At 47.8% G+C, this 27701-nt stretch overlaps 1 protein-coding gene across 1 annotated transcript in view; it reads left to right on the top strand.

The window, feature by feature from the left end:
* The window catches only part of OAT (ornithine aminotransferase), a 40092-nt gene extending 13524 nt beyond the window's left edge, over window positions 1-26568 (top strand). Inside the window, exons 2-10 of the mRNA XM_040361349.1 lie at window positions 2427-2652; window positions 8254-8478; window positions 10798-10893; window positions 12316-12443; window positions 21283-21405; window positions 21494-21622; window positions 23007-23120; window positions 23242-23386; window positions 26062-26568. Coding sequence (XP_040217283.1) covers window positions 2457-2652; window positions 8254-8478; window positions 10798-10893; window positions 12316-12443; window positions 21283-21405; window positions 21494-21622; window positions 23007-23120; window positions 23242-23386; window positions 26062-26222 — 1317 coding nt within the window. The 5' untranslated portion in view covers window positions 2427-2456 and the 3' untranslated portion in view covers window positions 26223-26568. The remainder of the gene's footprint in view (window positions 1-2426; window positions 2653-8253; window positions 8479-10797; window positions 10894-12315; window positions 12444-21282; window positions 21406-21493; window positions 21623-23006; window positions 23121-23241; window positions 23387-26061) is intronic.
* Window positions 26569-27701: the final 1133 nt, after the last annotated feature.

Raw genomic sequence — 27701 nt, 5'->3', positions numbered from 1 at the left:
GTGCACTTTGTAAAGGAGTTTTTTTAATATATTTTTTTAGATTAGTCCTATCTGTTAAAATTGCACAGCTTGTTTCTGGTGGAGCTTTGCAAGGTCTAGATCCCTATTCCTGTCATTGTTGAAGCTCCAGTGCTAGGGACGGTGGGCAAGTCACTCATCACGAGGTATGCATTAAAGCGGAGCTCCATCCTAAAGTGGAACTTCCACTCATCGGAACACACCCCCCCCCCTCCGGTGTCACATTTGACACCTTTCAGGGGGGTGCAGATACCTGTCTAAAGACAGGTATTTGCACCCACTTCCAGCCACACAGTCTGCGGGCAGGACGTCAGATCCCACCCCCCCCCCCCCATTATGTTCTGGGAAACACTCGGCTCCCAGAACACAGCGGGAGCCAGTCAACACAGCGGGAGCCAGTCAGCACGGCGTGTCTCGCACATGCGCCGTAGGGAACCGGGCAGTGAAGCCGGAGAGCTTCACTTCCTGGTTACCTCAGAGGATGGCGGGGGGGGGGGGCAGCAGAGTGACGAGCGATCGCTCGTCCTCTGCTGCGGACGACGCTGGACTCCAGGACAGGTAAGTGTGCTGATATTAAGTCAGCAGCTGAAGTATTTGTACCTTAGTAATCCTTTGTTACTGGTCGCTTGCTGTATATGGATTCATCGGGTAGTGTGCGGGTATTCTGTCACTTCCTCGATGCCGCAATGTCTCCTGGGAGCTTTTGTCATTGTTCCCAGGAGACATTGCGGAGGTCTGCCGCGAGTTATCGCGGGATTTAGCAAGTTCTTTCTAAATTCCGCGATAACTCGCGTATACAGGAAGTGGCCAGTAACATAAAGGATTACTAAGGTTCACCTGCCCCTGACAGTGACTCGAGCTGGGCATCGCCGCTTAGTGAAGGATTGGCTCGGGCGGCTCAACTGCTCTCGGCTGCTCTAGTCCTGCAAAGGGAACTGCATTCCTGCTGTGAAAAAAGAGCAGGGACTCTGTTCCCGCAGGACTTGAGCCCTGTTAGGAACCACTTTAACTGCTTGCCGACCAGCCGCTGCATTTATACGACGGCAGGTCGGCTCTGTTGGGCGAGAACACGTAGCTATACATCACCTCGCCCAGCAGCCAAAAGGGGCATGCACCCCCCCGCTCTCCCCTGACTCCCGCGCGCGTGCCCGGCGGGCGTGATCGCAGCCTGGCACACGCGTTCGCTCGTTTCAGAGCGAGGACCGGGAGCTGTGTGTGTAAACACACACAGCTCCCGGTCCTGTCAGGGGGAGAAATGCTAATCCTCTGTTTTATACAATGTATGAACAGCGATCAGTCATTTCCCCTAGTGAATCCCACCCCCCCTACAGTTAGAACACACCCAGGGACCATACTTAACCCCTTTCCCGCCCCCTAGTGTTAACCCCTTCACTGCCAGTGGCATTTTTATAGTAATCCAATGCATTTTTATAGCACTGATCGCTATACAAATGCCAATGGTCCCAAAAATGTGTCAAGTGTCCGCCATAATGTCGCAGTACCGAAAAAAATCGCTGATTGCCGCCATTACTAGTAAAAAAAAAAATTAATAAAAATACCCCCTATTTTGTAAACACTAGAACTTTTGCGCAAACCAATCAATAAACGCTTATTGCAATATTTATTTTTTATTTTTTTACGAAAAATATGTAGAAGAATACGTATCGGCCTAAACTGAGGAAAAATGTTTGTTTTTATATATTTTTGGGGGATATTTATTATAGTAAAAACATTTTTTTTTTTTAAATGGTCGCCTTATTTTTGTTTATAGCGCAAAAACTAAAAACCGCAGAGGTGATCAAATACCACCAAAAGAAAGCTCTATTTGTGGGGGGCGGAAAAAAAGGATGCTAATTTTGTTTGGGAGCCACGTCGCACGACCGCGCAATTGTCAGTTAAAGCGACGCGGTGCCGAATCGCAAAAAGTGCTCTGGTCTTTGACCAAGAATATGGTCCGGGGCTTAAGTGGTTTAAAAGTCCTATGTCTCCAACCAAATCCATTTTCTAGTTTCTAGGGATGTTGGTGCTATATCTAAATTTATTTGCTTATCTCTGCCACATTTTTGACCATTGAGGTTTCCTTTTTATATCCTAAACGATTTTTTTTTTTTTTTTGTCTAATTGTCCTTCGTAAAAGGAAGTATTGCACATGGTTAGTCGGCTCGGGATGTGCATGGTTGAAATGGGACAGACTAGTTGCATCATCAGAACAACCCTGAAAGGTTCATTTCAACAATCCGAGCAAAAATGATGTTGCAAAGTGTTGACCCAGCAGGCTTATCTTGGTTTTGGGTGTTTTCGCGGTCATTATTACGCACGACTAGTTGTGAACTATTTGGCGGAGGAAGGCTACATAGTGTTGGCTGCTGTTTTTAGAGTATTCAATTATTTTTATTTTCCCTTTGCAGGTAGTGTGAGATCTGCTCAGCCTTTCCAAGATGTTCTCCAAACTTGTCCAACGACGCACCTTGGGTGCTCTCGGCAACCTCCGGGCTTCTATGAGTTCAGCCGGACCAGCAGCCACAGAGAAGCCTGTAGAAGAAGCCTTGTCCTCGGAATACGTTTATGACAGAGAAGCGAAGTACGGGGCGCACAACTACCACCCTCTGCCTGTTGCTCTGGAAAGGGGAAAAGGTTTGTCTTCTCTAATATCCATAGTTTAGCTCTCTGCAGTAACTGATGTTGGTAAAATGGTAAATGTTTTGCATTTGTGGTTTGCCATGTATTTTTAAGCCTCGTACACACGATCAGTCCATCCGATGAGAACGGTCTGAAGGAGCGTTGTCATCGGTTAACCGATGAAGCTGACCGATGGTCCGTCGCGCCTACACGCCATTGGTTAAAAAAACGATCGTGTCAGAAGGCGGTGACGTAAAACACGACGTGCTGAAAAAAAGAAAGTTCAATGCTTCCAAGCATGCGTCGACTTGATTCTGAGCATGCGTGGATTTTTAACCGATGGTTGTGCCTACTAACGATCGGTTTTGACCTATAGGTTAGGAATTCATCGGTTAAATTTAAAGCAAGTTGGCTTTTTTTTAACCGAAGGTTAAATAACCTATGGGGCCCACACACGTTCGGTTTTGACTGATGAAAACAGTCCATCAGACCGCTATCCTCTGGTTAACCTATCGTGTGTACGAGGCCTTAATGTGGAGGTTCACCCAAAAACCTTTTTTTTAACATCAGATTGAGGCTCGTTTTGTCTAGGGCAGGGGTCTCCAAACTACGGCCCGCGGGCCACATCCGGCCCGCCAGGCCATTTCTTCCGGCCCGCAACTTGAATCCTTAGTCCACCTGTTAGTTGTGGAACCTGCGCTGCATATTCGCCCCAGGCAATATGCAGCGCAGGTCCCGCAATCCCTCCCGGCGTCTCACTGTGTGTGTTGGCTGCTGGGACCACGGCATCCCAGCAGCCAATGAGGTGTTTAGGGCAGACCCGTTGCCGCCTCCCTGCTCCCGCCTCCTGCCTCACTGTTAACCTGTAACGAGTGTGTAATACCAGAGGGGCGGGAGTCTGGAGATGCAGCAGGTCTGCACAGCCAGTGATGGAGAGTGGAGACGCGCTGGACACATGCAAGGAGGGGGGCTGATACACTTGTGTGGGGGTGGGTTGAATGGCGCTGATGGGGCACAAACATCTGGGGGCTGATGACTCTGATGGGGACACACGTGGAGGGGGTTTTTCAGACTGATGGGGACACAAATTTTGGGGGCTGATGACTCTGCTGGGGACACACGTGGAGGGGGGGTTGTAAACTGATGGGGACACAAATTTTGGGGGGCTGATGACTCTGATGGGGACACAAATGTGGGGGGGGCTGATGACTCTGATGGGGACATACATGTGGGGGGGGGCTGATGACTGATGGGGACATAAATGTGGGGGGGGGGGCTGATGACTGATGGGACATAAATATGGGGGGGTGATGACTCTGATGGGGACACAAATATCTGTGGGGTCTGATGGGGACACAAATGTTGGGGGGGGGGGGGCTGATGATTCTGATGGGGACATAAATGTGGGGGGGGGAATGACTCTGATGGGGACACAAATATCTGTGGGGTTTGATGGGGACACAAATGTGGGGGTGCTGGTTGCTCTTATGGGGACACAAACATGTGAGGAGGGGGGCTGATGGCTCTAATTGTGACACAAACATGCAGGCGGGGGTGGGCTGTGATGGGGACACAAATGTGCAGGAAAACTCGGATAAATGATGGGGGGGCTCTAATGGGGACACCAATTTGTGGGGATAGCCTGATGAGTGATGGGGACACAGATGAATGGGGAGACTGATGGGGACACAGATGGATGGGGACACAGATGGATGGGGACACAGATGGATGGGGACACAGATGAATGGGGACACAGATGAATGGGGACACAGATGAATGGGGACACAGATGAATGGGGACACAGATGGATGGGGACACAGATGAATGGGAAGACTGATGGGGACACAGATGAATGGGGACACAGATGAATGGGGACACAGATGAATGGGGACACAGATGATGGGGACACAGATGAATGGGAAGACTGATGGGGACACAGATGAATGGGAAGACTGATGGGGACACAGATGAATGGGAAGACTGATGGGGACACAGGTGGATGGGGACACAGGTGGATGGGGACACAGGTGGATGGGGACACAGGTGGATGGGGACACAGATGGATGGGGAGACTGATGGGGACACAGATGATGGGGACACAGATGAATGGGAAGACTGATGGGGACACAGGTGGATGGGGAAACTGATGGGGACACAGATGGATGGGGAAACTGATGGATGGGGAGACTGATGGGGACACAGATGAATGGGGAGACTGATGGGGACACAGTTGAATGGGAAGACTAATGGGGACACAGATGATGGTGACACAGATGGATGGGGAGACTGATAGGGACACAGATGAATGGGGAGACTGATGGGGAAACAGATGAATGGGGAGACTGATGGGGACACAGATGAATGGGGAGACTGATGGGGACACAGATGGACGGGGAGACTGATGGGGACACAGATGAATGGGAAGACTGATGGGGACACAGATGATGGTGACACAGATGGATGGGGAGACTGATAGGGACACAGATGAATGGGGAGACTGATGGGGACACAGATGAATGGGGAGACTGATGGGGACACAGATGATGGTGACACAGATGGACGGGGAGACTGATGGGGACACAGATGAATGGGGAGACTGATGGGGACACAGATGATGGTGACACAGATGGACGGGGAGACTGATGGGGACACAGATGAATGGGAAGACTGATGGGGACACAGATGATGGTGACACAGATGAATGGGAAGACTGATGGGGACACAGATGATGGTAACATGGATGTAAAGCCTCTTGCACGCTGGAAGTTTAGCCCCGCTGCATGATGCTCCAGCGTTTAGGTGCCAGCCAAGAATTTAGGAGCACCATCCAATCCTGCTGTCAGCAGTAAGTCAAATTCTATTCTATTCTTCTTCTACTGTGGATTTATTTATAAATTATGTTTCCGGCCCGCGAATATGTGTAAATTATAGAATGTGGCCCTCAAAGTAAAAAGTTTGGAGACCCCTGGTCTAGGGGAATCGGGTGTTTTTTTTACAATCAAAGCAGTACTTACCGTTTTAGAGAGAGATCTTCTCCGCCGCTTCCGGGTATGGGCTGCGGGACTGGGCGTTCCTTCTTGATTGACAGGCTTCCGACAATCTGCTTAGATTTTAAAAAACTACCCGATTCCCCTTGACAAAATGAGCCTCAATCTAATGTTAAAAAATTTTTTGGGGTGAACTCCGCTTTAAAGGGGTTGTAAAGGTACAATTTTTTTCCCTAAATGGCTTCCTTTACCTTAGTGCAGTCCTCCTTCACTCACCTCATCCTTCCATTTTGCTATTAAATGTCCTTATTTCTTCTGAGAAATCCTCACTTCCTGTTCTTCTGTCTGTAACTCCACACAGTAATGCGAGGCTTTCTCCCTGGTGTGGAGTGTTGTGCTCGCCCCCTCCCTTGGACTACAGGAGAGTCAGGATGCTTTCTATGTTGCAGATAGAGAAAGGAGCTGTGTGTTAGTGGCCGTCCTGACTCTCCTGTAGTCCAAGGGAGGGGGCGAGCACAACACTCCACACCAGGGAGAAAGCCTCGCATTACTGTGTGGAGTTACAGATAGAAGAACAGGAAGTGAGGATTTCTCAGAAGAAATAAGGACATTTAACCACTTGTCCACTGGGCCTATTTTGGCACTTCTCTCCATGTAAAAATCACAATTTTTTTTGCTAGAAAATTTATCAGAACCCCCAAACGTTTATATATATATATATATATATATATGTGTGTATATATAATTTTTGCAGACACCCTAGGGAATAAAATGGCGGTCATTGCAACTTTTTTTTCTCGCACTTTTTTTTGGGGGGGAAAAAAACGGTTTCATGAATTAAAAAATAACAAAACAGTAAAGTTAGCCCAATTTTTTTGTATAATGTGAAAGACGTTGTTACGCCGAGTAAATAGATACCCAACATGTCACGCTTTAAAATTGCGCACACTCATGGAATGGTGCCAAACTTCGGTACTTAAAAATCTCCATAGGCGACGCGTTATAATTTTTTACAGGTTACTATTTTCGAGTTACAGAGGAGGTCTAGTGCTAGAATTGTTGCACACGCTCTAACGCACGCGATGATACCTCACATGTGGGGGTTTGAACAGCGTTTACATATGTGGGCGGGACTTGCATGCGTGTTCGCTTCTGCGCGCAAGATAACGGGGACAGGGGCATTTTGATTTTTTTTTTAGCACTTTTATTCCTATTACAAGGAATGTAAACATCCCTTGTAATAGGAATCAGTGTGACAGGTCCTCTTTATGGAGAGATGTGGGGTGAATAAGACCCCACATCTCTCCTCCAGGCTTACAAGCATGAAATCGGTGCCAAAAAAATCACTGATCACATGCCGACAGCCGCGATTGCGGCTTTGTTTACTTCCGGGTACCGGGCGCGACCAATTTGTGCAGAAATCCATTCCAAAACGTTTCACATACTTTTTATTGCAAGTGTGTGTGTGTGTGTGTGTGTGTGTGTGTGTGTATGTATATGTATATGTATATATATACACACACACACACACACACACACATATTAATGTGTGTGTGTGTGTGTGTGTGTGTGTGTGTGTGTGTGTGTGTATATGTATATATAGTAAATGGTCTGGGGTCAGCATTTTAAAGCTTTGTAGGAGGCAAAGTGGGTAGCATACGCCCAGTCTACAGGTTAAAGTCAGACTTGAATTGGCGCGTTGTTCCCAGGTACCCTGTAACCTCTTTCTGGGTAGTTGGATCATGGAAGATTTAAGGAAGGTAAGGCACATTCAAATTCTAAAAGCCAGATGTTTAATTCTTAAAAGAATATTAGGAAATTGTAGCCAATAACGTGCAGTTACAAAGCGGTGTTTACCTATCCTTGTTACGCTTGTACTCTCTTGGTTCTAGAATAGTGGGGAGCCCCATTTTTTCCACTGACTAGTTGCTGTTGTACAGTTTTGGTAATCCAATATCTGCTTTAGATATACCGTATATACTTGAGTAGAAGCCGACCAGAATATAAGCCAAGGCACCTAACTTTACCACAAAAAAATGGCAAAACGTATTGACTCGAGCAGAAGCCTAGGGTGTCCATCTGCCTGCCTCACTGTGTCCATCTGCCTGCCTCACTGTGCCCATCTGCCTGCCTCACTGTGCCCATCTGCCTGCCTCACTGTGTCCATCTGCCTGCCTCACTGTGTCCATCTGCCTGCCTCACTGTGTCCATCTGCCTGCCTCACTGTGTCCATCTGCCTGCCTCACTGTGTCCATCTGCCTGCCTCACTGTGTCCATCTGCCTGCCTCACTGTGTCCATCTGCCTGCCTCACTGTGTCCATCTGCCTGCCTCACTGTGTCCATGACTAGACTGACGTTTAACATGGGAGTCTATGGAAGGGGTGCCTGGCTTTGAAAAATTGGTGCTCCCCGGCAATAGGTCCCTCGGACAACAAACTGTCGCCCGCTACCGGGTCCCCAAAGTCCGGCAGATCGGGCGCAAAAATGTGACTCGCGTATAATCCGAGAGGGGCGTTTTCCGTACAGAAATGTGCTTATACTCGAGTATATACGGTATGTGGATTATACTGTGTGTGCAAGTTGGGTAACTATAAATCTTATTATTAAAACGCAAACCTTTCCCTTCTAGGTGTGTACGTGTGGGATGTGGAAGGCCGGAGGTATTTTGACTTTCTGAGTGCATACAGTGCTGTGAACCAGGGACATTGTCATCCTAAAATTGTCAACGCTTTGACTTCTCAAGCAGAAAAACTGACACTTACCTCTAGGGCTTTCTACAATGATGTCCTTGGGGAATATGAAGAGTATGTGACCAAATTGTTCAACTACAACAAAGTTCTTCCCATGAACACAGGTATGTGCCAGAAGTTTGCAGAAGCCTGTTTTTCGTGTTAAAGCGGTAGTAAAGCCGCTGGTGTTTATTTTTTATTTTTCATACCTGTAAAGCAAAAGCCATAATGAGCTAGTATGCACCGCATACTAGCTTATTATGAACTACTTACCTTGGAACAAGGTTAGGGGAACTTACCTGGTCCACGCCGAGGGAGATGTCATCTTTCCTCGGCGTGTCTTCCGGGCATCGCCGCTCCAGCGCTGTGATTGGTTGGAGCGGCGATGACGCATGCGCGCGGGAGACTTCCGTCCGGCAGCTGCCGGGCCTTTAGCCGAAGATCCCCGCTGCGCATGCGCCGCTGCAGTCAGCGGCGCATTGCGAGGGGAATATCTCCTAAACCGTACAGGTTTAGGAGATATTGGGCCAGATTCACAGAAGAGATACGACGGCGTATCTCCTGATACGCCGTCGTATCTCTGTGATCCGCCCGTTTTAACTATGCGACTGATTCATAGAATCAGGTTACGCATAGATAGCCATAAAATCCGACAGGTGTAATTGACTTACACCGTCGAATCTTAGGATGCAAGACGTCCGGAAATACGAAACGCCGTAACGCACGTCGCATTTCAAAAAACGTCGTGGCGCCGTAATTTCGCGCAATGCACGTCGGGAAATTTCCTAACGGAGCATGCGCAGAACGTTCGGCGCGGGAACGCGCCTAATTTAAATGGTGCCCGCCCCATTTGAATTAGGCGGGCTTGCGCCGAGCGCATTTGCGTTGCACCGCCGCAAGTTTACAGGTAAGAGCTTTGTGAATCAGGCACTTACGCTGTAAACCTGCGGCGGTGTAACGTAAATGGGATACGTTACGGCGCGGGGGAGCAACGTATTTCTTCCTGAATCTGGCCCATTCTTTATACTTACAGGTAAGCCTTATTATAGGCTTACGTGAAAGTGGTAGTACAGAGTATACCACCACTTTAAAGCGGGGGTTCACCAAAAAAAAATTTTTTTTAACATTTCATTCAGGCGAGTTATGATAATGACCTTGCGCTCTTCTTAAATCCTTGCCGTACATAATAAATATATATATATATATATAATTTTTGTATATGTGTGTTCACCGCGGCTTCCGGGTATAATCTGCGGGACTGGGCTTTCCTATCTGATTGACAGGCTTCTGACCGTCGCATACTGCACGTCATGAGTTGTCGAAAGAAGCCGAACGTCAGTGCGCAGGTGCCGTATAGAGCCGACTCGCAGTCCGGCTTCTTTCGGCAACTCGTGACGCGCTGTATGCGCCGGTCGGAAGCATGTCAATCAATTAGGAACGCCCAGTCCCTCAGATTATACCCGGAAGCCGCGGTGAACATTATATATATAATCTATCGGTATGTAATGTCATTATCATAACTCGCCTGAATGTAATGTTAAATTTTTTTATTTTTGGGTGATCCCCCGCTTTAAGTAATTAACATGCATGCTCTGTACAATGGTTTTGCGCAGAGTAGCGCCAATCTTCCCCCCCTTCCCCATTTCGAGTGACCCACTCTTGCGAGCTCGATCCTTGGCCACACACTGTCTACTGAGCCAATGCCTCCTGCTGCTGTCTGAGTTTTAGGGCGAGAGGAGTGGTTGCACTTGCGTACAACACAATGCTGGATCAGGTAAGTATGGGGGGGGGGGGGGTGCTGCACACAAATGTTTATCTTAAAGATATTGTAAATGCAGAAGCTTTTTATCGTAATGCCTTTTTGTCTGCGGCAGCCCCCCTAATACTTACTGGAGCCACATCTCTATCCAGATATGTCCATGAGTGCCTTGGCCATCCGTGACTCTTCATCATGATTGAATGAGACACGGCTGCGGCGCCATTAGCTCCTGCTGCTGTCAATCAGCCAGTTGGCCAATCAGGAGAGGGATGGGGCAGACCGAACTGGGCTCTGTGTCCGGAGCTGCAGCTCGGCTCAGGTGCCCCTATAGCAAGCTGCTTGCTGTGGGGGCACTCGACAGGAGGGAGGGGCCAGGAGAGCCGAAGAGGGACCTGAGAAGAGGAGGATCTGGGCAAAACCCCTGCAGGTAAGTATATCATGTTTTTATGGAAAAGAAAATGAGACTTCGCAATCACTTTAATGCAGAGAATGCATGAAGGTAAAAAAGCTTCAGCCTTTTCGAACTACTTTCATGTGCGTTAAACTGTTGCTTGGGCAATAGTCAGTCGGTAATGGGCTTATGCCTTTTATTGGTCAGACCTTTCCAATTGCAGAAGGGGAAGTTGGCAGATGTGAATGTATCAATCGACTACAAAGATTATAACAAAGCTTTGGTTTGTTTTAGGTGTTGAAGGCGGCGAAACTGCCTGCAAATTAGCCCGGAAGTGGGCATACACTGTGAAAGGAGTTCCCAAGTACAAGGCTCAGATTTTATTTGCAGGTAAGTTGCACACACTGAGAGAATTTTTTTTTTTTTTTTTCTTGCAACATATGTGCCACAGCCACTTTGCCTTTGCAGATATTAAGGGGACACTAAAGGTTCCCGTTTAAAAAAATAAATAAAAAATAAAAATAGCAAACATGTTGTTCTTCCACTGTGCAGTTCGTTTTGCACAGAGTGGCCCCCGATCCTCGTCTTCTGGGGTCCCCCCCCCCCCATCCCGTCCGTCCAGTTCTCTCTCCTCCACCCCCCCTGCTCCGTCCGTGCCGCTCTCCCCCTCAATCTGTCAGGGGGGAGAGCGGAGGTAGGAGCCTCTAAGCACGGCTCCTACCTTTTCCGAATGAACAGAGTCGGTGATCACTGACTGTCCATTCATATAACTGAGCATCGTAACCTCCTGTGTGTTCGATGCTTCAGTTTATGAATGGAGCTTCTCTCCATTCATTTCAGCTGAGGCTGCTGAGAAAGGGACTGGGGAATCTGTGTCCTCAGTCCCAGTCGACGAAGAGCCTCAAATACTCGGAAAAGGCTCGGGTACAGCTTGGTTGAACTCAGAAAACCTATTTTTCTAAGTATTTCCGCTTGGCTCTGGCGCCCCCCACACCTCTGGCCAAATGTGGTACTGCACACCCCATCGGCTTAAATTCTGCTTGTTTTGCGAGACTACACTCAGGCCCTGTACACACGGCCGAGAATCCCATCAAGAAAAAAACGTTGGTTTTGCTGACGCGATTCCTGGTAAGCTTTTCTTGGCAAGCCGTGCATACAGACGGCCATTCAAAAGAACCACCGTCCTTTTTGAATGGCAAGAACGCGGTGACGTCATCGACTACGACTTCACATTCGATGCCGTCGCCGCTATCTTGCTACACCCCACACTAACCTTGTATGCTACCGCGCATGCGTCAAAGTCTTATCGAGCATGCGCGGTTTCGTTACAAGGCGGGTCAGCATACAGACGACCGGTTTTCTAGGCAGTTAACACTCTGCCGGGAATTCCGATGAGAATGGAGAGAGCAGGGTTCTCTATTTTCCCGTCGGGATTCCCAGCTGTTTTCCTGATGGGGGAAACTGCTAGGGAGCATACACACGGCCCGGGATTCCCGGCCAAATGTTTTCCTGCCGGGAAAACCGGTCGTGTGTACGAGTGTTTTTGTCGTGTGTTTTTTAAAAGGTTCCTCTCTAACCGCGTTGCTCATAAACCAAGGTTCCACTACTAAAATTGGCTTAGCTGTGTGTCTTTTTTTTATTTATTTTTTCTCGTTCAAACCCGCTGGGTAGAACAATAAAATGGTGGTGTGCTAGACTGAATTCTGCACATGCCTTCATGCAGACACCACATGGGTGTTGTATTTGAAAAGTCTTGGCTTCCATTTTATCTTGAAGGTTGAAAAATGCAACAGTTATGTTCTTTCTTTTCAGCTGGCAACTTCTGGGGCAGGACCATGTCTGCGATATCTTCTTCCACAGACCCATCCAGCTACGAGGGCTTTGGACCATTTATGCCTGGGTTTAAAGTAATCCCATATAATGACCTCCCCGCCCTTGAGGTAAGCAACCAGTTATGTGTTCTGCCTTTTTGTTCTGGGTTATATCTCCTTAACCACTTGAGATCCGCGCTATAGACGAAATACGTCCGCAGCGCGGCTCTCAAGTGCCAAGTGGCCGTTTAAACACGGCCTTGTATGTGCATTACCCGCGCGCGCCACTGGGTGGCGCGCGGCGGGTAAAAACTGTCCCGGCGCATCGCCGAAGACCCGATGCGTGTACCTGGCGGCCGCGATGTCCGCCGGGTACACGCGATCGTCGGTGACACGGCAGGTGACAGCAGGGACGTGGAGCTCTGTGTGTAAACACAGAGCTCCACGTGCTGTCAGAGGAGAGGAGACCGATCTGTGCCCCTTGTACATAGAGACACAGCATCGGTCCCCTCCCCCAGTCACCCCCCTCCCCCCACACAGTTATAACACACCCAGGCTACACAGTTAACCCCTTCCTCACCCCCCTAGTGTTAACCCCTTCACTGCCAGTCACATTTATACAGTAATTCCTGCATTTTTATAGCATTGATCGCTGTATAAATGTGAATGGCGCCAAATTTGTGTCAAAAGTGTCCGATACGTCCGCCGCAATATCCCAGTCCCAATAAAAATCGCAGATCGCCGCCATTACTAGTAAAAAAAAAATAATAAAAAAAATCATAATTCTGTTCCCCATTTTGTAGGCGCTATAACTTTTGCGCAAACCAGTCGCTTATTGCGATTTTTTTTTTTTTTTTTTTTTTTTTACAAAAATACGTCGAAAAATACGTATCGGCCTTAACTGAGAAAAAAAATAGTTTTTTAAAAAAAAAATTGGGATATTTATTATAGCAACAAGTAAAAAAAATATATATTTTTTTTAAATTGTTGCTTTTCTTTTGTTTATAGCGCAAAAAATAAAAACCGCAGAGGTGATCAAATACCACCAAAAGAAAGCTCTATTTGTGGGGAAAAAAGGACGCCAATTTTGTTTGGGAGCCACGTCGCACGACCGCGTAATTGTCAGTTAAAGCGACGCAGTGCCGGACGCTGAGATTTCGCCTGGGAACGAAGGGGGTTTATGTGCCCAGTAAGCAAGTGGTTAAAGTATAACTAATAGCAGGAATACATGGTTAGAAAAATTGACCGACCGCCAAAACAGCGTTCGTTGGTTGAAATCGTTGCCGACAATTTTTTTTTTTTATCCACTTAAGACCCGGATCAAAATGGCCAGTTTTTGCGATTCGGCACTGCGTCGCTTTAACTGACAATTGCGCGTTCGTGCGACGTGGCTCCCAAACAAAATTAGCGTCCTGTTTTTCCCACAAATAGAGCTTTCTTTTGGTGGTATTTGATCACCTCTGCGTTTTTTATTTTTTGCACTATAAACAAAAATAAAGCGACAATTTTGAAAAAACTTTTTTTTTTTTTCTCAGTTTAGGCCGATACATATTCTTCTACCTATTTTTGGTAAAAAAAAATCGCAATAAGCGTTTATCGATTGGTTTGCGCAAAATTTATAGTAGGGCGGCTTTACGTTGCGCGAGCGCATCTTATTTACGATACGCCGCCGCTACTTAGAGAGGCAAGTGCTGTATTCACAAAGCACTTGCGTCTTAAGTTACGGTAGCGTAAATCAGCCAGCGTAAGCGCGCGTAATTCAAAGTAGGCAGGTCGTGGGCGTGTTGTATTTAAATTAAGCGTGACCCCATGTGGATGCATGGCCGAACGAACGGCGCATGCTCAGTATCACGTTGTATTTACGCCCAAAGATACGCCGGCTCAATGCCTGTGACGTGAAAGTAACCTACGCACAGCCCCATTCACGTACGACTTACGTAAAAAGATACGCTTGTTCCGACGTCCATACCTTGCATGGGCTGCACCACCTAGAGACCTGCTTTTATCTTTACGCCGGCGTATGTCTTATGTAAACGGCGTAACTAATTGCGACGTACGTACATTCGTGAATCGGCGTATCGTGCTAATTTACATATTCGACGCGGAAATCAACGGAAGCACCACCTAGCGGCCAGCGTAAATATGCACCCCAAGATACGACGGCGTAGGAGACTTGCACCGCTCATATCTTGGCCAAATCAATGCGTAACTGATTCTATGAATCGGGCGCATAGATACGACGGCGGCCATTTGGACTTACGACGGCGTATCTGGAGATACGCCGTCGTAAGTCTTTAAGAATCTGGGCCATAGTGTTTACAAAATAGGGGATAGTTTTATTGCATTTTTATTATTTTTTTTTTTTTTTCGTGACCGCGACATTATGGCGGACTCATCAGACAATTTTGACACATTTTTGGGACCATTGTAATTTTCACAGCAAAAAATGCATTAAAAATGCATTGTTTACTGTGAAAATGACAATTGCAGTTTGGGAGTTAACACAAGGGGGCGCTGAAGGGGTTAAGTGTGACCTCATATGTGTTTCTAACCGTAGGGGGGCGGGGCTGGACGTGTGACATCATTGATCGTGTTTCCCTATATCAAGGAACACACGATCAATGACTGCGCCACAGTGAAGAACGGGGAAGCTGTGTTTACACACACCTCTCCCCGTTCTTCAGCTCAGGGGACCGATCGCGGGACTCTAGCGGTGATCGGGTCCGGGTCTCACGGTGCTTCGGACCGGGTCGCGGGCGCGCGCCCATGGCTTGGCACTTTAAGACCGTCATTTCCCCCCCCCCCCCCCCCGGGGCATACCAGGCCCTTAGGTCTGGTATGGGTTGTGAGGCGACACCCCCCCCCCCTACAACGAAAACCCCCACAATCCATACCATACCAGACCGGTATCCAAAGCACGCTGCCTGGCCGGTCAGGAAAGGAGTGGGGAAGAGCGAGCGCCCCTTCTGAGGCGTGCCAGGCCGCATGCCCTCAACATGGGGGGGGGGGGGGGTGCTCTGTCCCTATGTTAAGCACAGGGCCTCTTCCCAACAACCCTGGCCGCTGGTTGTCGGTGTCTGCGGGCGGGGGGCTTATCAGAATCTGGGAGCCTGCTTTAATAAGGGGGCCCCCAGATACCGCCCCCCCCACCCTAGGTGAATGAATATGGGGTACATCGTTTCCCTACCCATTCACCTGGAGGCAAAGTGTAAAAGTAAACACACAACACAGGGTTTTTAAAGTAATTTATTAGTCAGCTCCAGGGGGGGGGGGTCTTCTCTCCGCTCTCTGGGGGTCTTCTCTCCGCTTTCTGGGGGTCTTCTCCCCGCTCTCTGGGGGTCTTCTCCACTCTCCGGGGGTCTTCCCCCCCCCCCCATCTTCTCCACTGTCATCTTGGCGCTCCCTGATTCTTCTCCCGCTCGCTCTCTGGTGCCTTCCTCTTCAGGGCCTGGCCGCCGCTATCTTCGTGTGTTGGCTCAATTACTAGTGGCGGCGCAAGCCCGCCCCCCTGCCCCAGAGCACCCCCCCCATGTTGAGGGCATGCGGCCTGGTATGGCTCAGGAGGCGGGGGGCCGCTCGCTCGTCCCCACACCTTTCCTGACCGGCCGGGCAGCGTGCTATGGATACGGGTCTGGTATGGATTGTGGGGGGACCCCCACGCCAATTTTTCGGCGTAGGAGGGGTCTCCTAACAACCCATTCCAGACCTAAGGGCCTGGTATGCCCCTGGGGGGGGACCCATGCCGTTTTTTTTATTTAAAATTTGGCGTGGAGTTCCCATACCAAACGCCGCAGCTAGAATTGGCGGGAATACAAGTCAGATCCCCGTTGCTTCTATGACGCGATCGCTGGAATGTGCTTTGTCTACTCCAGCGAGTGCGAGACGTCGGCACCATGTCGCCGAGAATCAGCGCGATGCTGTCGTGCTGGAAACACATTCTCGGCATCAGGTACAGTACCAAACGCCGCAACTAGAATTGGCGGGAATCCAAGTCGGATCCCTGTCGCTTCTATGACGGCTTTGTCTCCATCGCGGCAAGCCAGCTCGGCGCTGGCTCCCGCGATGGAGCTCGTAGGTGGTCAATCTCGCCGAGAAATGGGGCCGCTGATGGGGGTGGACCACAGGTCCACTTGCAGGGGGCCCGAGCACACAGGGAGAGGGGATTAGTGATGGACAATTGCAGAACTCTTCCTCCAGCAGCTGAAAGTCTCTCTCGATCTCTCGATCTCTCGATCTCTCGATCTCTCTCTCTCTCTCTCGATCTCTATACCAATAGTAATACCATAATGTAAATGATGCAGCATTGTGGGCTTTGTGTATATCAGAGAGATGCACCAAGTCTGTCATTTTCGGGCTCGTCGGTCTCCTTCGAGTGTTTTATGCACTTCTTGTAATGTGCATGTTGTATAATACCAGTGATACGTTGCCTCTCAGAAAGGACCTTCTGTTCTTGATGCTGATTATTTTTTCCCTCCTGATGAGAGAAAGTATAATTTTAGGCTTAATTCCCCAACCAAACCCCCCCCCCCCCCCTCCCCAGGATAAAGCGGATTGTTGGTTGTTTTCAGCTGTAGTCAATGTGACTTAATTTCGTCACATGGCAAAAAAAAAATCCAAGTATTAAAGCTTTGTGAATTGGGCCTTTATGTGCTGCTTCTGGTTTATACACGGGTTTTAATGGTGACCCAGACATGTGTTGGACATGCAGCCATGAAGCGATTAATGCCCCGTGCACACGATCGGATTTTTCCTGTCCGAAAAACCTTGGATGGTTTTTCCGATGGAATTCCGCTCAAGCTAGGCTTGCGTACACAGAGTCACAAGTTCTCTGAACTTTCCACCGTCAGGAACGCGGTGACGTACAACACTACGACGAGCCGAGGAAATGAAGTTCAATGCTGCCGAGCATGCGTCGGAATTGCTACTTACGATCGGATTTTCGGAAAATTTGAGAACCAGCTCTCGATCTTCTGTTGGCGGAAATTCCGACATGGAGCCTACACACGGTCGGAATTTCTGTCCAAAAGCTCATGTGACTTTTATTGTCGGATTTTCTGATAGTGTGTACGGGGCATTGGTTTGGTAAAGAGTTCTCATCAACAGGAGCCTTTTATCAATACCCTAGTGCTAATGCTAGCTGCATATAAAACAATGATTTACTTTTAATATATGACTGGATTGGGTGGAGGTTGGACATGTGCATGACAAAAAAATGTGATTCGTTAATCTAGTTATTTGGTATTTTTTACGTTTTCTTGGAATTTATTCATTTTTAAAATGTTCAAATCTATACATTTTCTAATTGGTCGAAACTAAAATGTTTTCCATGTCTTCATCAAATGATTACAATGGCTCGGATTCACATACAGCGGCGCATAGTTATGCCGGCGTAGCGTATCGAATATACGCTATGCCGACGTAGCGCAGAGCGGCGAGCACAGTATTCACAAAGCACTTGCTCCCAAATCTAAGCTGGGTTCCCTCGGCGTAACTCGTCGTAAGTGGCAGTGGGCGTGAGCCATGCTAATGAGGCGTGACCCCATGTAAATGATGGACTGAGCGTCATAAAGATACGATTAACGTGCGGCGCATGCGCCGTCCCGTGGACGCATCCCATTGCGCATGCTCAGAATCGCGTCAAAACAACTGCCTAAGTTGCGTCTAATCACTGCCTACGACTTGAACGTAACCTACGCCCATCCCTATTCACGTACTACTACGTAAAATACGACGGCTGTTCCCTGGTCCATACCTTTGCATGAGTTGCGCCTCATAGATGGGGAATAACTTTACGCCGGACGTATGACTTATGTAAACCTCGTATATTGATGCGCCGGGCGCAAGTACGTTTGTGATTCGGCGTATCTCACTCATTTGCATATTCGAATCGTAAATCAATGGGAGCGCCCCTTGCGGCCAGCGTAAATATGCGCCCACAATACGACGGCGTAGGAAACTTACGTCGGTCGGATGAAGCCTATTTTCAGGCGTATCTTGCTTTCAGAGTCGGGCGCATAGATACGACGGCGCATATGTGCACCTACGAGATATGTCGGCGTAAGTGCTACGTGAATCCGGGCCATAGTCTCTTTAACCACCTACCGCCCGGCATATAGCAAAATGACGGCTGGGCGGTGGCTGCGTTATCCTGGCCGGGGCGTCATATGATGTCCAGCAGGATAACAGCCGCCGAGCGCCCGTGGGGGCGTGCGTCGTGGCAATCGGTGGTGCGGTGTGTCAGCTTGACACACCGCTGCACCGATCTTGGTAAAGAGCCTCCGACGGAGGCTCTTTACCATGTGATCAGCCGTGTCCAATCACGGCTGATCACGATGTAAACAGGAAGAGCCGTTGATCAGCTTTTCCTCACTATTGTATGACAGATGCGTGTAGAGGAAAGCCGTTTGGCGACTCTCCTGACAGGGGGGGTCTGTGCTGATAGTTTATAAAAAAAAAATATGCTCAATACATGCCAATCAGTGCCCACAAACGTGCGCTGACTGGTAACATTATGGATCGGTAAAGACAAGTGATGCCCATCGGTGCCACCTCTCAATTCCTATTAGTGCCACCTCATTGGTGCCACCATATCGGTGCCCGTCATTGAAGAAAACTTGCTTATTTACAAAAAAAAAGTAACAAAGACTTTTTTTTTTTTTTCAAATTTTCTGTCTTATTTGTTGCGCAAATAAAATCGCAGAGGTGATCAAATGCCACCAAAAGAAAGCTCTATTTGTGGGAACAAAGTGATAAATTAGTTTGGGTACAGCGTAGCATGACCGCGCAATTGTCATTCAAATTGCGACAGCGCTGAAAATTGGCCTGGGCAGGAAGGTACAAGTGCCTGGTATTCATGTGGTTAAATCGCCTTTTGGCTTAACAAAAACGGCATTATTTCAAAATGGTTCTCTAATAATAAAACAGTTTTTGCTTTCAGCATTAGGTGTAGTTGGAATTCAGGTGGAGTTCAATGTAAAATTCGATTTGAATTTCAGTCCCAAATTAGGACAAATTTGGTTTTACGTTATTTGGAGCGTTCGGTAAAATTTGGGTTTTCGATTTCTATATCCAAATTTGTCCAAATATTCAGAACAAAACTAACCACACATTTCTAGTGTAGGTAATTATCTGTCTAGAGCAGGGATCTTCAAACTACGGCCCTCCAGCTGTTGAAATACAAATCCCATGAGGCATTGTAAAACTGACATTCACAGACATGACTAGGCATTAGGGTTGTCCCGATACCACTTTTTTGAGACCGAGTACAAGTACCGATTCTTTTTTTCAAGTACTCGCCAATACCGATACTTGTTTTTAATGTCATGTGAGAGTGGCGGTATTTTTTTTTGTATTTGTAGTGGATTGTCAGTGTTTGTTTTTTTTTTTTTTTTTTTATTATTATTATTATTATTTACATTTTATTTTTTAAATTATTTATTGCAATTTTTTTTTCTTTTTTTTAAATCAGCCCTGTTGGGGCTTTGGTTAGATATCGTGGGTCTTAACAGACCTCTGACATCTCCTCTTTAAGACAGAAAAGGGACTAAGGACACAGATTCCCCAGTGATCACTGACTGTCTATTCGGAAAAGGTAGGAGCCGGATTTAGCGGCTCCTACCTCCGCTCTCCTTGCTGACAAATTGAGTGGGGAGATCGGCACGGAGTTGGACAGAAGATGGCACGGGGGGAGCACAGCAAGGAGTTGGACAGAAGATGGCACGGGGGGGAGCACACCAAGGAGTTGGACAGAAGATGGCACGGGGGGAGCACACCAAGGAGTTGGACAGAAGATGGCACGGAGGGGAGCACACCAAGGAGTTGGACAGAAGATGGCACGAGGGGGAGCACACCAAGGAGTTGGACAGAAGATGGCACGGGGGGAGCACAGCAAGGAGTTGGACAGAAGATGGCACGGGGGGAGCACAGCACGGAGTTGGACAGAAGATGGCACGGGGGAGCACAGCACGGAGTTGGAGAGAAGATGGCACGGGGGACGGCACGTGGTGAGAGAAGATGGAACGGGGGGAGCACAGCACGGATTTGGACAGAAGACGGCACGGGGGGAGAGAAGATGGCACGGAAGGTGACAGAAGACAGCACGGGGGATGAGAAGACAGCACGGGGGATGAGAAGACAGCACGGGGGATGAGAAGACAGCACGGGGGATGAGAAGACAGCACGGGGGATGAGAAGACAGCACGGGGGATGAGAAGACAGCACGGGGGATGAGAAGACAGCACGGGGGATGAGAAGACAGCACGGGGGATGAGAAGACAGCACGGGGGATGAGAAGACCGCACGGGGGATGAGAAGACAACACTGAGAAGACTTGTAACTCCCCCAGCCACCCGATACCTGACTGCCCCAGTATCGGATGAAGCATCGGAGCATTTCCCCCCGAGTACAAGAAATGCTCGGTACCGATCCCGATACTAGTATCGGTATCGGGACATCCCTACTAGGCATGATGGGAATTGTAGTTCCTGAACTGGAGGGCCGTAGTTTTGAAGACACCTGGTCTAGAGTTTAGGGAAAGGGAGTCACCGCTCCAGGTGGATATACTGAGCAATCGAGAACCTCTCAGGAAACCAAGGGTGCCGGCAATGCACAAGGCAAATAGTGCAAACTTCAAAAAGATGGATAGCCGCACTCCAAAAAAACTCTCGAGTTGTCTTTATTGTAAAATAAAGGATAAAATGCACTACAAAAATAAGGAAAACAGCCGACGCGTTTCACACTGGATCCAGTGTGAAACGCGTCGTCTGTTTTGCTGCCTTTTGTAGTGCATTTTATCATTTATTTTACAATAAAGACAACTTGAGTTTTTTTGAGTGCGGCTGTCCATCTTTTTGAAGTTTCCACTATTTGGTCTAGAGTTTAGCTGTATTAGAACTTTACTTATGTCAGAAATGGGGTGTATGGCCTCGTTATCAGTTCATTATTTATAAAGTTTATTTTCTGCCTCCAGCGAGCTCTGCAGGACCCCAATGTGGCAGCTTTTATGGTTGAGCCTATTCAAGGTGAAGCTGGTGTCCTTGTTCCTGATGATGGTTACCTGACCGGCGTGAGACGGCTGTGTACAGCACACAATGTAAGTGGATGCAGACCTGTGGGTGAAGGTTCTTGGTTTGCGGTTTAAATGTGATTTAAACCCCCCCCCCCTTATTTTTCTCCTTCAGGTTCTGTTCATTGCTGATGAGGTGCAGACTGGATTGGCCAGAACTGGGAAGATGCTTGCTGTAGACCATGAGAATGTTCGACCAGATATTGTGATCCTTGGAAAAGCCTTGTCAGGAGGACTGTATCCGGTAGGTATTTGTAACTTTATGCCAGGGATCTTCAAACTACGGCCCTCCAGCTGTTGCCTCATGGAAGTCCCATGAGGCATTGTAAAACTCTGACATTCACAGACATGACTAGGCATGATGGGAATTGTAGTTCCTGAACAACTGGAGGGCCGTAGTTTGAGGACCCCTGCTTTATGCAGTATGTGTCCCATAAAAACATTTAACCACCTAAGGACCTTGCCTGTTTTCCAGACTTGGTGTTTACAAGATTAACCACTTGACACCCGCCCGCCGTCAAATGACAGCGGGCGGAATGCTCTTTTGTTCTGACAGGACTTCATATGACGTCCTGTAATTTAAAGCCTCTAGGGCGCGCGCGCACCCGTCGCGTCACTGGGAACACAGTGCGCGTGCCCGATGGGCACCCGCGATTGCCCAGTAACTGAGCAGAGACGTGGTTGCCGGCGGTACTGCTTCTGATGTATTTATCTTTCTCACAGTTCTGTACAACTGTGTGTATCCATGTGCCACCCAGTGGTTGCCGGCGGTACTGCTTCTGATGTATAAAACAGACCAGTGATATGTCTATAATGTTAAAGACCATATAACTCCTATGAAAAAAGCTGAATCAAAGTTTGATTCTGCTTTTTTCATAGGAGTTCTATGGTCTTTAACATTATAGACATATCACTGGTCTGTTTTTTATATATTCATATTTTCAGATAAATCACAGGTTTATTTATTTGGGGGGGGTTTCTGGCATTCAGTTTTTGAGAATCGTGATCTTTAGTCCAAGCAAAAGAATCGTGATTCTCATTTTGACCAGAATCGTGCAGCTCTACCTCTGAGCGCAGAGCATAGAACTCGGAGTCCACCCAGGTGTGTTAAAAAAGCAAATGAATATTCGCTTTTCTAACACTGACCCACTTCTCAGACAATCGGGAGGCACGGATCTAATACTCGTCTCCTAATTGGCTGAGGGCACAGGCGCTCTGATTGGACGCCTAGCAGGAGCCAGGAAGGAAGACGAGACAAATAGAGGATAGAGAAGCTGCTCAACCCACTATCCCACAGCTCGCCGCCATCACCCGCTGCCTGATAAAGATGTGGTAAGTGCAAGGCATGTCGGGAGGAGGGTCAAAGTGGCTGCATTTGACAGGCACACGTTTTTTTCTGAATATTTTAGTTTGTTTGCGCCCCCCCCAAACATTTTCAGCACCAGCCACCACTGCATCAGGACCCACGTTCCAAAATAGTTGAGCCCCTTAAACATGTGACCGTCGATTGGCATTCAATCAATGTTTTGTGCATCCTTTCCCTTGGTCCTAAAGTAGATTTCGCTGTATATGGAGGCGTGTATAATTTGTAGATCGATGTATTCAGCTTGGTGCTATTTTCTTATCAGGTGTCTGCCGCTCTTTGTGATGACGAGGTTATGCTCACAATCAAGCCAGGAGAACATGGATCTACCTATGGGGGCAATCCATTAGCTTGCCGGGTGGCAATGGCTGCTCTAGAGGCAAGTACTGAACCTTTGCTTGCTGCATTGGAAACTTTTTATTTGGAACTGTAGACTTCAAATGTTCTTGCTGTCAGTGGTCGCCAAATTGGGAGGTCTTACAATGCTTCTTGTTTCACAGGTGATAGAGGAGGAGAAGTTGGCAGAGAATGCCGAATTGATGGGGGAGCTGCTGAGAGCAGAGCTTATGAAGGCACCATCAGACATAGTGACAGCTGTCAGAGGAAAGGGTCTACTCAATGCCATTGTCATAAAACAAACTAAAGGTAAGTGGTCCATATGGTCATACTTCCTGTAACGGTCAGGGGTTAACGCCGTTGCGATATTCCATTCCACCAACCCACGACCGCTTCCGACACTCCACAATCCAGCAGACAGGACCCATTGGATTTCCCCCAGAAAACGAGACACACAGCTCTGTTCTCTGGTTCCAAACGAATAGACACTTTAATGGGAAACTCAGGTTTTTATACAGTAGAAAGCATGCTGCAGTAATCAAAGGGACAATGACGCACTCCACCCACAACATCATACAATGGGTACTAACGAGCCTCCAATACACATTATCTTGGGTAGACTTTCTGGCACCGGATCTACACGAGTTAATTACTATAGCTGACAAGTCAGACGATATGCTCCAGCTTATCTCACCTGCTATTCAATATGCATTCCTTTAGTAAACATAAGTCAGACATGTGACATTTTAGATTGTGCTAATTCACATTCCACATCGATCGTCAATATAACTTTCACACAATACAGTGTTAATTAGCATCACACCATGAACAGGTCTTTAGAAGCTAAGGTTAATTTACATGACAGTAGCAGACTTAATTACCCCCTTGACAGACTATGTTCCACATTGAACGAGTCACTCTATTATTGACCTGTTGGGTTCAGAATCAACCACCTGTAATATTTCAAGGTATCCTGCAATACATTGTGAATTATCATTACTGTCCCATCTCATGCAATCCGAGATATCATTTCTCAGTCATCCTATGCCCCTAAACAAATCGCAATAAGCGTTTATCGATTGGTTTGTGCAAAATTTATAGTGTTTACAAAATAGGGTATAGTTTTATTGCATTTTTATTTTTTACTACTAATGGTGGCGATCAGCGATTTTTTTTTTTTTTTTTTTTTTTTTTTTTTTTTTTTTTTTCCCGTGACTGCGACATTATGGCGGACACATCGGACAATTTTGACACATTTTTGGGACCATTGTCATTTTCACAAAGAAATGCTATAAAAATGCATTGTTTACTGTGAAAATGACAATTGCAGTTTGGGAGTTAACCCCTTCAGTGCCCCCTAGGGGTTAAGTGTGACCTCATATGTCTTTCTAACTGTAGGGGGGCAGGGCTGGACATGTGACGTCATTGATCGCCTTTCCCTATATAGGGGAACAGACGATCAATGATCGTGCCACAGTGAAGAACAGGGAAGGTGTGTTTACACACAGCTCTCCCCGTTCTTCAGCTCCGGGGGCCGATCGCGGGACTCCAGCGGCGATCCGGTCCGCGAGTCACGGAGCTTCGGACCAGGTCGTGGGTGTGTGCCCGCAACCCACGGCTGGGCACTTAAAGAGGATGTACAGGTACGTGCTTGTGCCCAGCCGTGCCATTCTGCCGACGTATATGTGCAGGAGGCGGTCCTTAAGTGGTTAATGCATGTTTTAGCTTTCAGTATGGACCCCTTTCACACTGGGGTGCTTTGCAGGCGCTATAACGCACAAAATGGCGCCTGCAAAGCGACCTGAAAGAGCCGCTGCTGTCTCTCCTTTCACACTGGAGTGGTGCGCTAGCAGAACGGTAAACGTCCTCGTAGCGGCATCTTTGGAGCGGTTTGTCTACCGCTCCTGCCCAGTGAAATCAATGGGGCACTGTGGCTATACTGCCCGCAAAAAGCCTCTCTAGAGGCGCATTGAAGTGGTTTTAACCCTTGGCCTTTCGTGGGTGGTGGTAAAGGCGGCAAATAGCGCAGCGAAATTGATGGTAAAGCGCCGCTAAAAATAGCGGCGCTTTACCGCCGACGTACCCACCGCCCCATTGTGAAACGGGCCTGAGGGTTGATGGGACTAGTATTCTGCAGATTTAACAGGTTGCGTGATGCCAAGTGGCACTCCAGTATGCTGCGGGTCATTTTGACTTTCACACATATAGCTGGATTCAGAGACGTTTACGCCGGCGTATCAGTAGATACGCCGTCGTAACTCTGAATCTACGCCGTCGTAAATTTAAGCGTATTCTGGAAACCAGATACGCTTAAATTAGGCTAAGAAACGAGCGGCGTAAGTCTCCTACGCCGTCGTATCTTAGGGTGCATATTTACTCTGGCCGCTAGGTGGCGCTTCTGTTGAGTTCGGCATAGAATATGCAAAAGAGCTAGATACGGCGATTCAGAAACGTACGTGCGCATTTTTTTACGTCGTTTACGTAAGGCTTTTTCCGGGGTAAAGTTAGTCGAACAAATAGCTGGCCTAGCCAATGTTAAGTATGGCCGTCGTTCCCGCGTCGAAATTTGCAAATTTTACGTCGTTTGCGTAAGTCATCCGTGAATAGGGCTGGACGTAATTTACGTTCACGTCGAAACCAATACGTCCTTGCGGTGTACTTTTGGAGCAATGCACACTGGGATATGTACACGGGCGGCGCATGCGCCGTTCGTTAAAAACGTCAATCACGTCGGGTCACGAGTCATTTACATAAAACACGCCCCCCTCATCCTCATTTGAATTAGGCGCGCTTAGGCCGGCCCATTTACGCTACGCCGCCGTAACTTAGGAGGCAAGTGCTTTGTGAATACAGCACTTGCCTCTGACTTACGGCGGCGTAGCGTATATGCGATACGCTACGCCTCCTCAAAGTTAAGCCAGTCTTTCTGAATCTGGCTAATAGAGCGCTGACAACTCGACTTGTGTTACTTTTTTTTTTTTCAGACTGCGATGCCTGGAAGGTGTGCCTCCGACTCCGTGATAATGGACTCTTGGCCAAACCCACACATGGAGATGTCATCAGATTCGCACCCCCGCTGACCATCAACGAGGAGGAGATTCAGGAGTGCACTGAAATCATCCACAAGACCTTGCTTTCATTTTGAGCCGTCTCTATGGAGGAACAACCATTTCATTGTGCTTTGACTCACGGACTGGAAACTGGCCCTATGGACACTGCTCTCTATTGATCCCCACAGGCAGTGATCTGGTAATCGCTCCTGTAAACGGGGGGGCAGTAGACCTGAAGGCTTAAAGGACTGTATTACCAGTGGTTCTGGTGCTGGAAATGTACCGTGTAAGGAAGATACATGTATGCTATATTATATAGTACAGCTTTGCAGTACAATGTGCTGGGTGTAATGTAGTGTTTTATAGAAGTAACAGTTATTTAATATTTCTAGAGATTAGTTTACTCTATGTAAAATGTGAATAAATGTGGCTTATTCTCGATGTGTTGCTTACGTCTTTCAATGTATAAAAAAACTATTTATCAAGGGTTTGACATTTAAAAAAACAAAGTTTAAAGCGGGAGTTCACCCGAAAAAAAAAAAATTTAACATTAGATTGATGCTCATTTTGTGAAGGGAAATCGGGTAGTTTTTTTAAAATCGAAGCTGTACTTAACGTTTTAGAGAGCGATCTTCTCCGCCGCTTCCGGGTATGGTCTTCGGGACTGGGCGTTCCTATTTGATTGACAGGCTTCCGACGGTCGCATCTATCGCATGACGATTTTCCGAAAGAAGACGAACGTCGTGCGGCTCTATACGGCGCCTGCGCACCGACGTTCGGCTATTTTCGGAAAATCGTGACGCGATGGATGCGACCGTCGGAAGCCTGTCAATCAAATAGGAACGCCCATACCCGGAAGCGGCGGAGAAGATCTATCTCTAAAACGGTAAGTACTGCTTCGATTTTAAAACAACTACCCGATTCCCCTAGACTAAATGAGCCTCAATATAATGTTAAAAATTAACTTTTCGGGTGAAGCCCGGTGGTGAAGTGGTTAAAAACGTTGTTTTATTTCATCACAAAAAACGACCGTGTGTACGCGGCATAATTCTTAGAATTAACTTGCTTAACCACTTAAGAACCGCCTAACGCCGATATACGTCGGCAGAATGGCATGGCTGGGCACAATGATTATTACGTGATTATATAATGCCCAGCCGTGGGTTGCAGGCACCCGCCCGCGACACGGTTCAAAACTCCGCGGCCGCGGGACTCGCGGACCCGATCGCCGCTGGAGTCCCCGCGATCGGTCCCCGGAGCTGAAGAACGGGGAGAGCTGTGTGTAAACACACATGAGGTCACAAATAACCCCATCAGCGCCCCCTAGTGGTTAACTCCCAAACTGCAATTGTCATTTTCACAGTAAAATGCTGTGAAAATGACAATGGTCCCAAAAATGGGTCAAAATTGTCCGAAGTGTCCGCCATAATGTCGCAGTCACGCAAAAAAAATCGCTGATCGCTGCCATTAGTAGTAAAACATTTTTTTTTTAAAAATGCAATAAAACTATCCCCCTATTCCTGCGATTCACCGGTAGATCGTGATCTACGGGTTGCCGAACTCGGCTGTACACC

The sequence above is a fragment of the Rana temporaria genome, chromosome 8 (assembly GCF_905171775.1).
Source record: "Rana temporaria chromosome 8, aRanTem1.1, whole genome shotgun sequence".
Classification (NCBI taxonomy): domain Eukaryota; kingdom Metazoa; phylum Chordata; class Amphibia; order Anura; family Ranidae; genus Rana; species Rana temporaria.
Note: the sequence above shows the minus strand (reverse complement) of the source record. Positions and strands in the feature narration are given on the sequence as shown.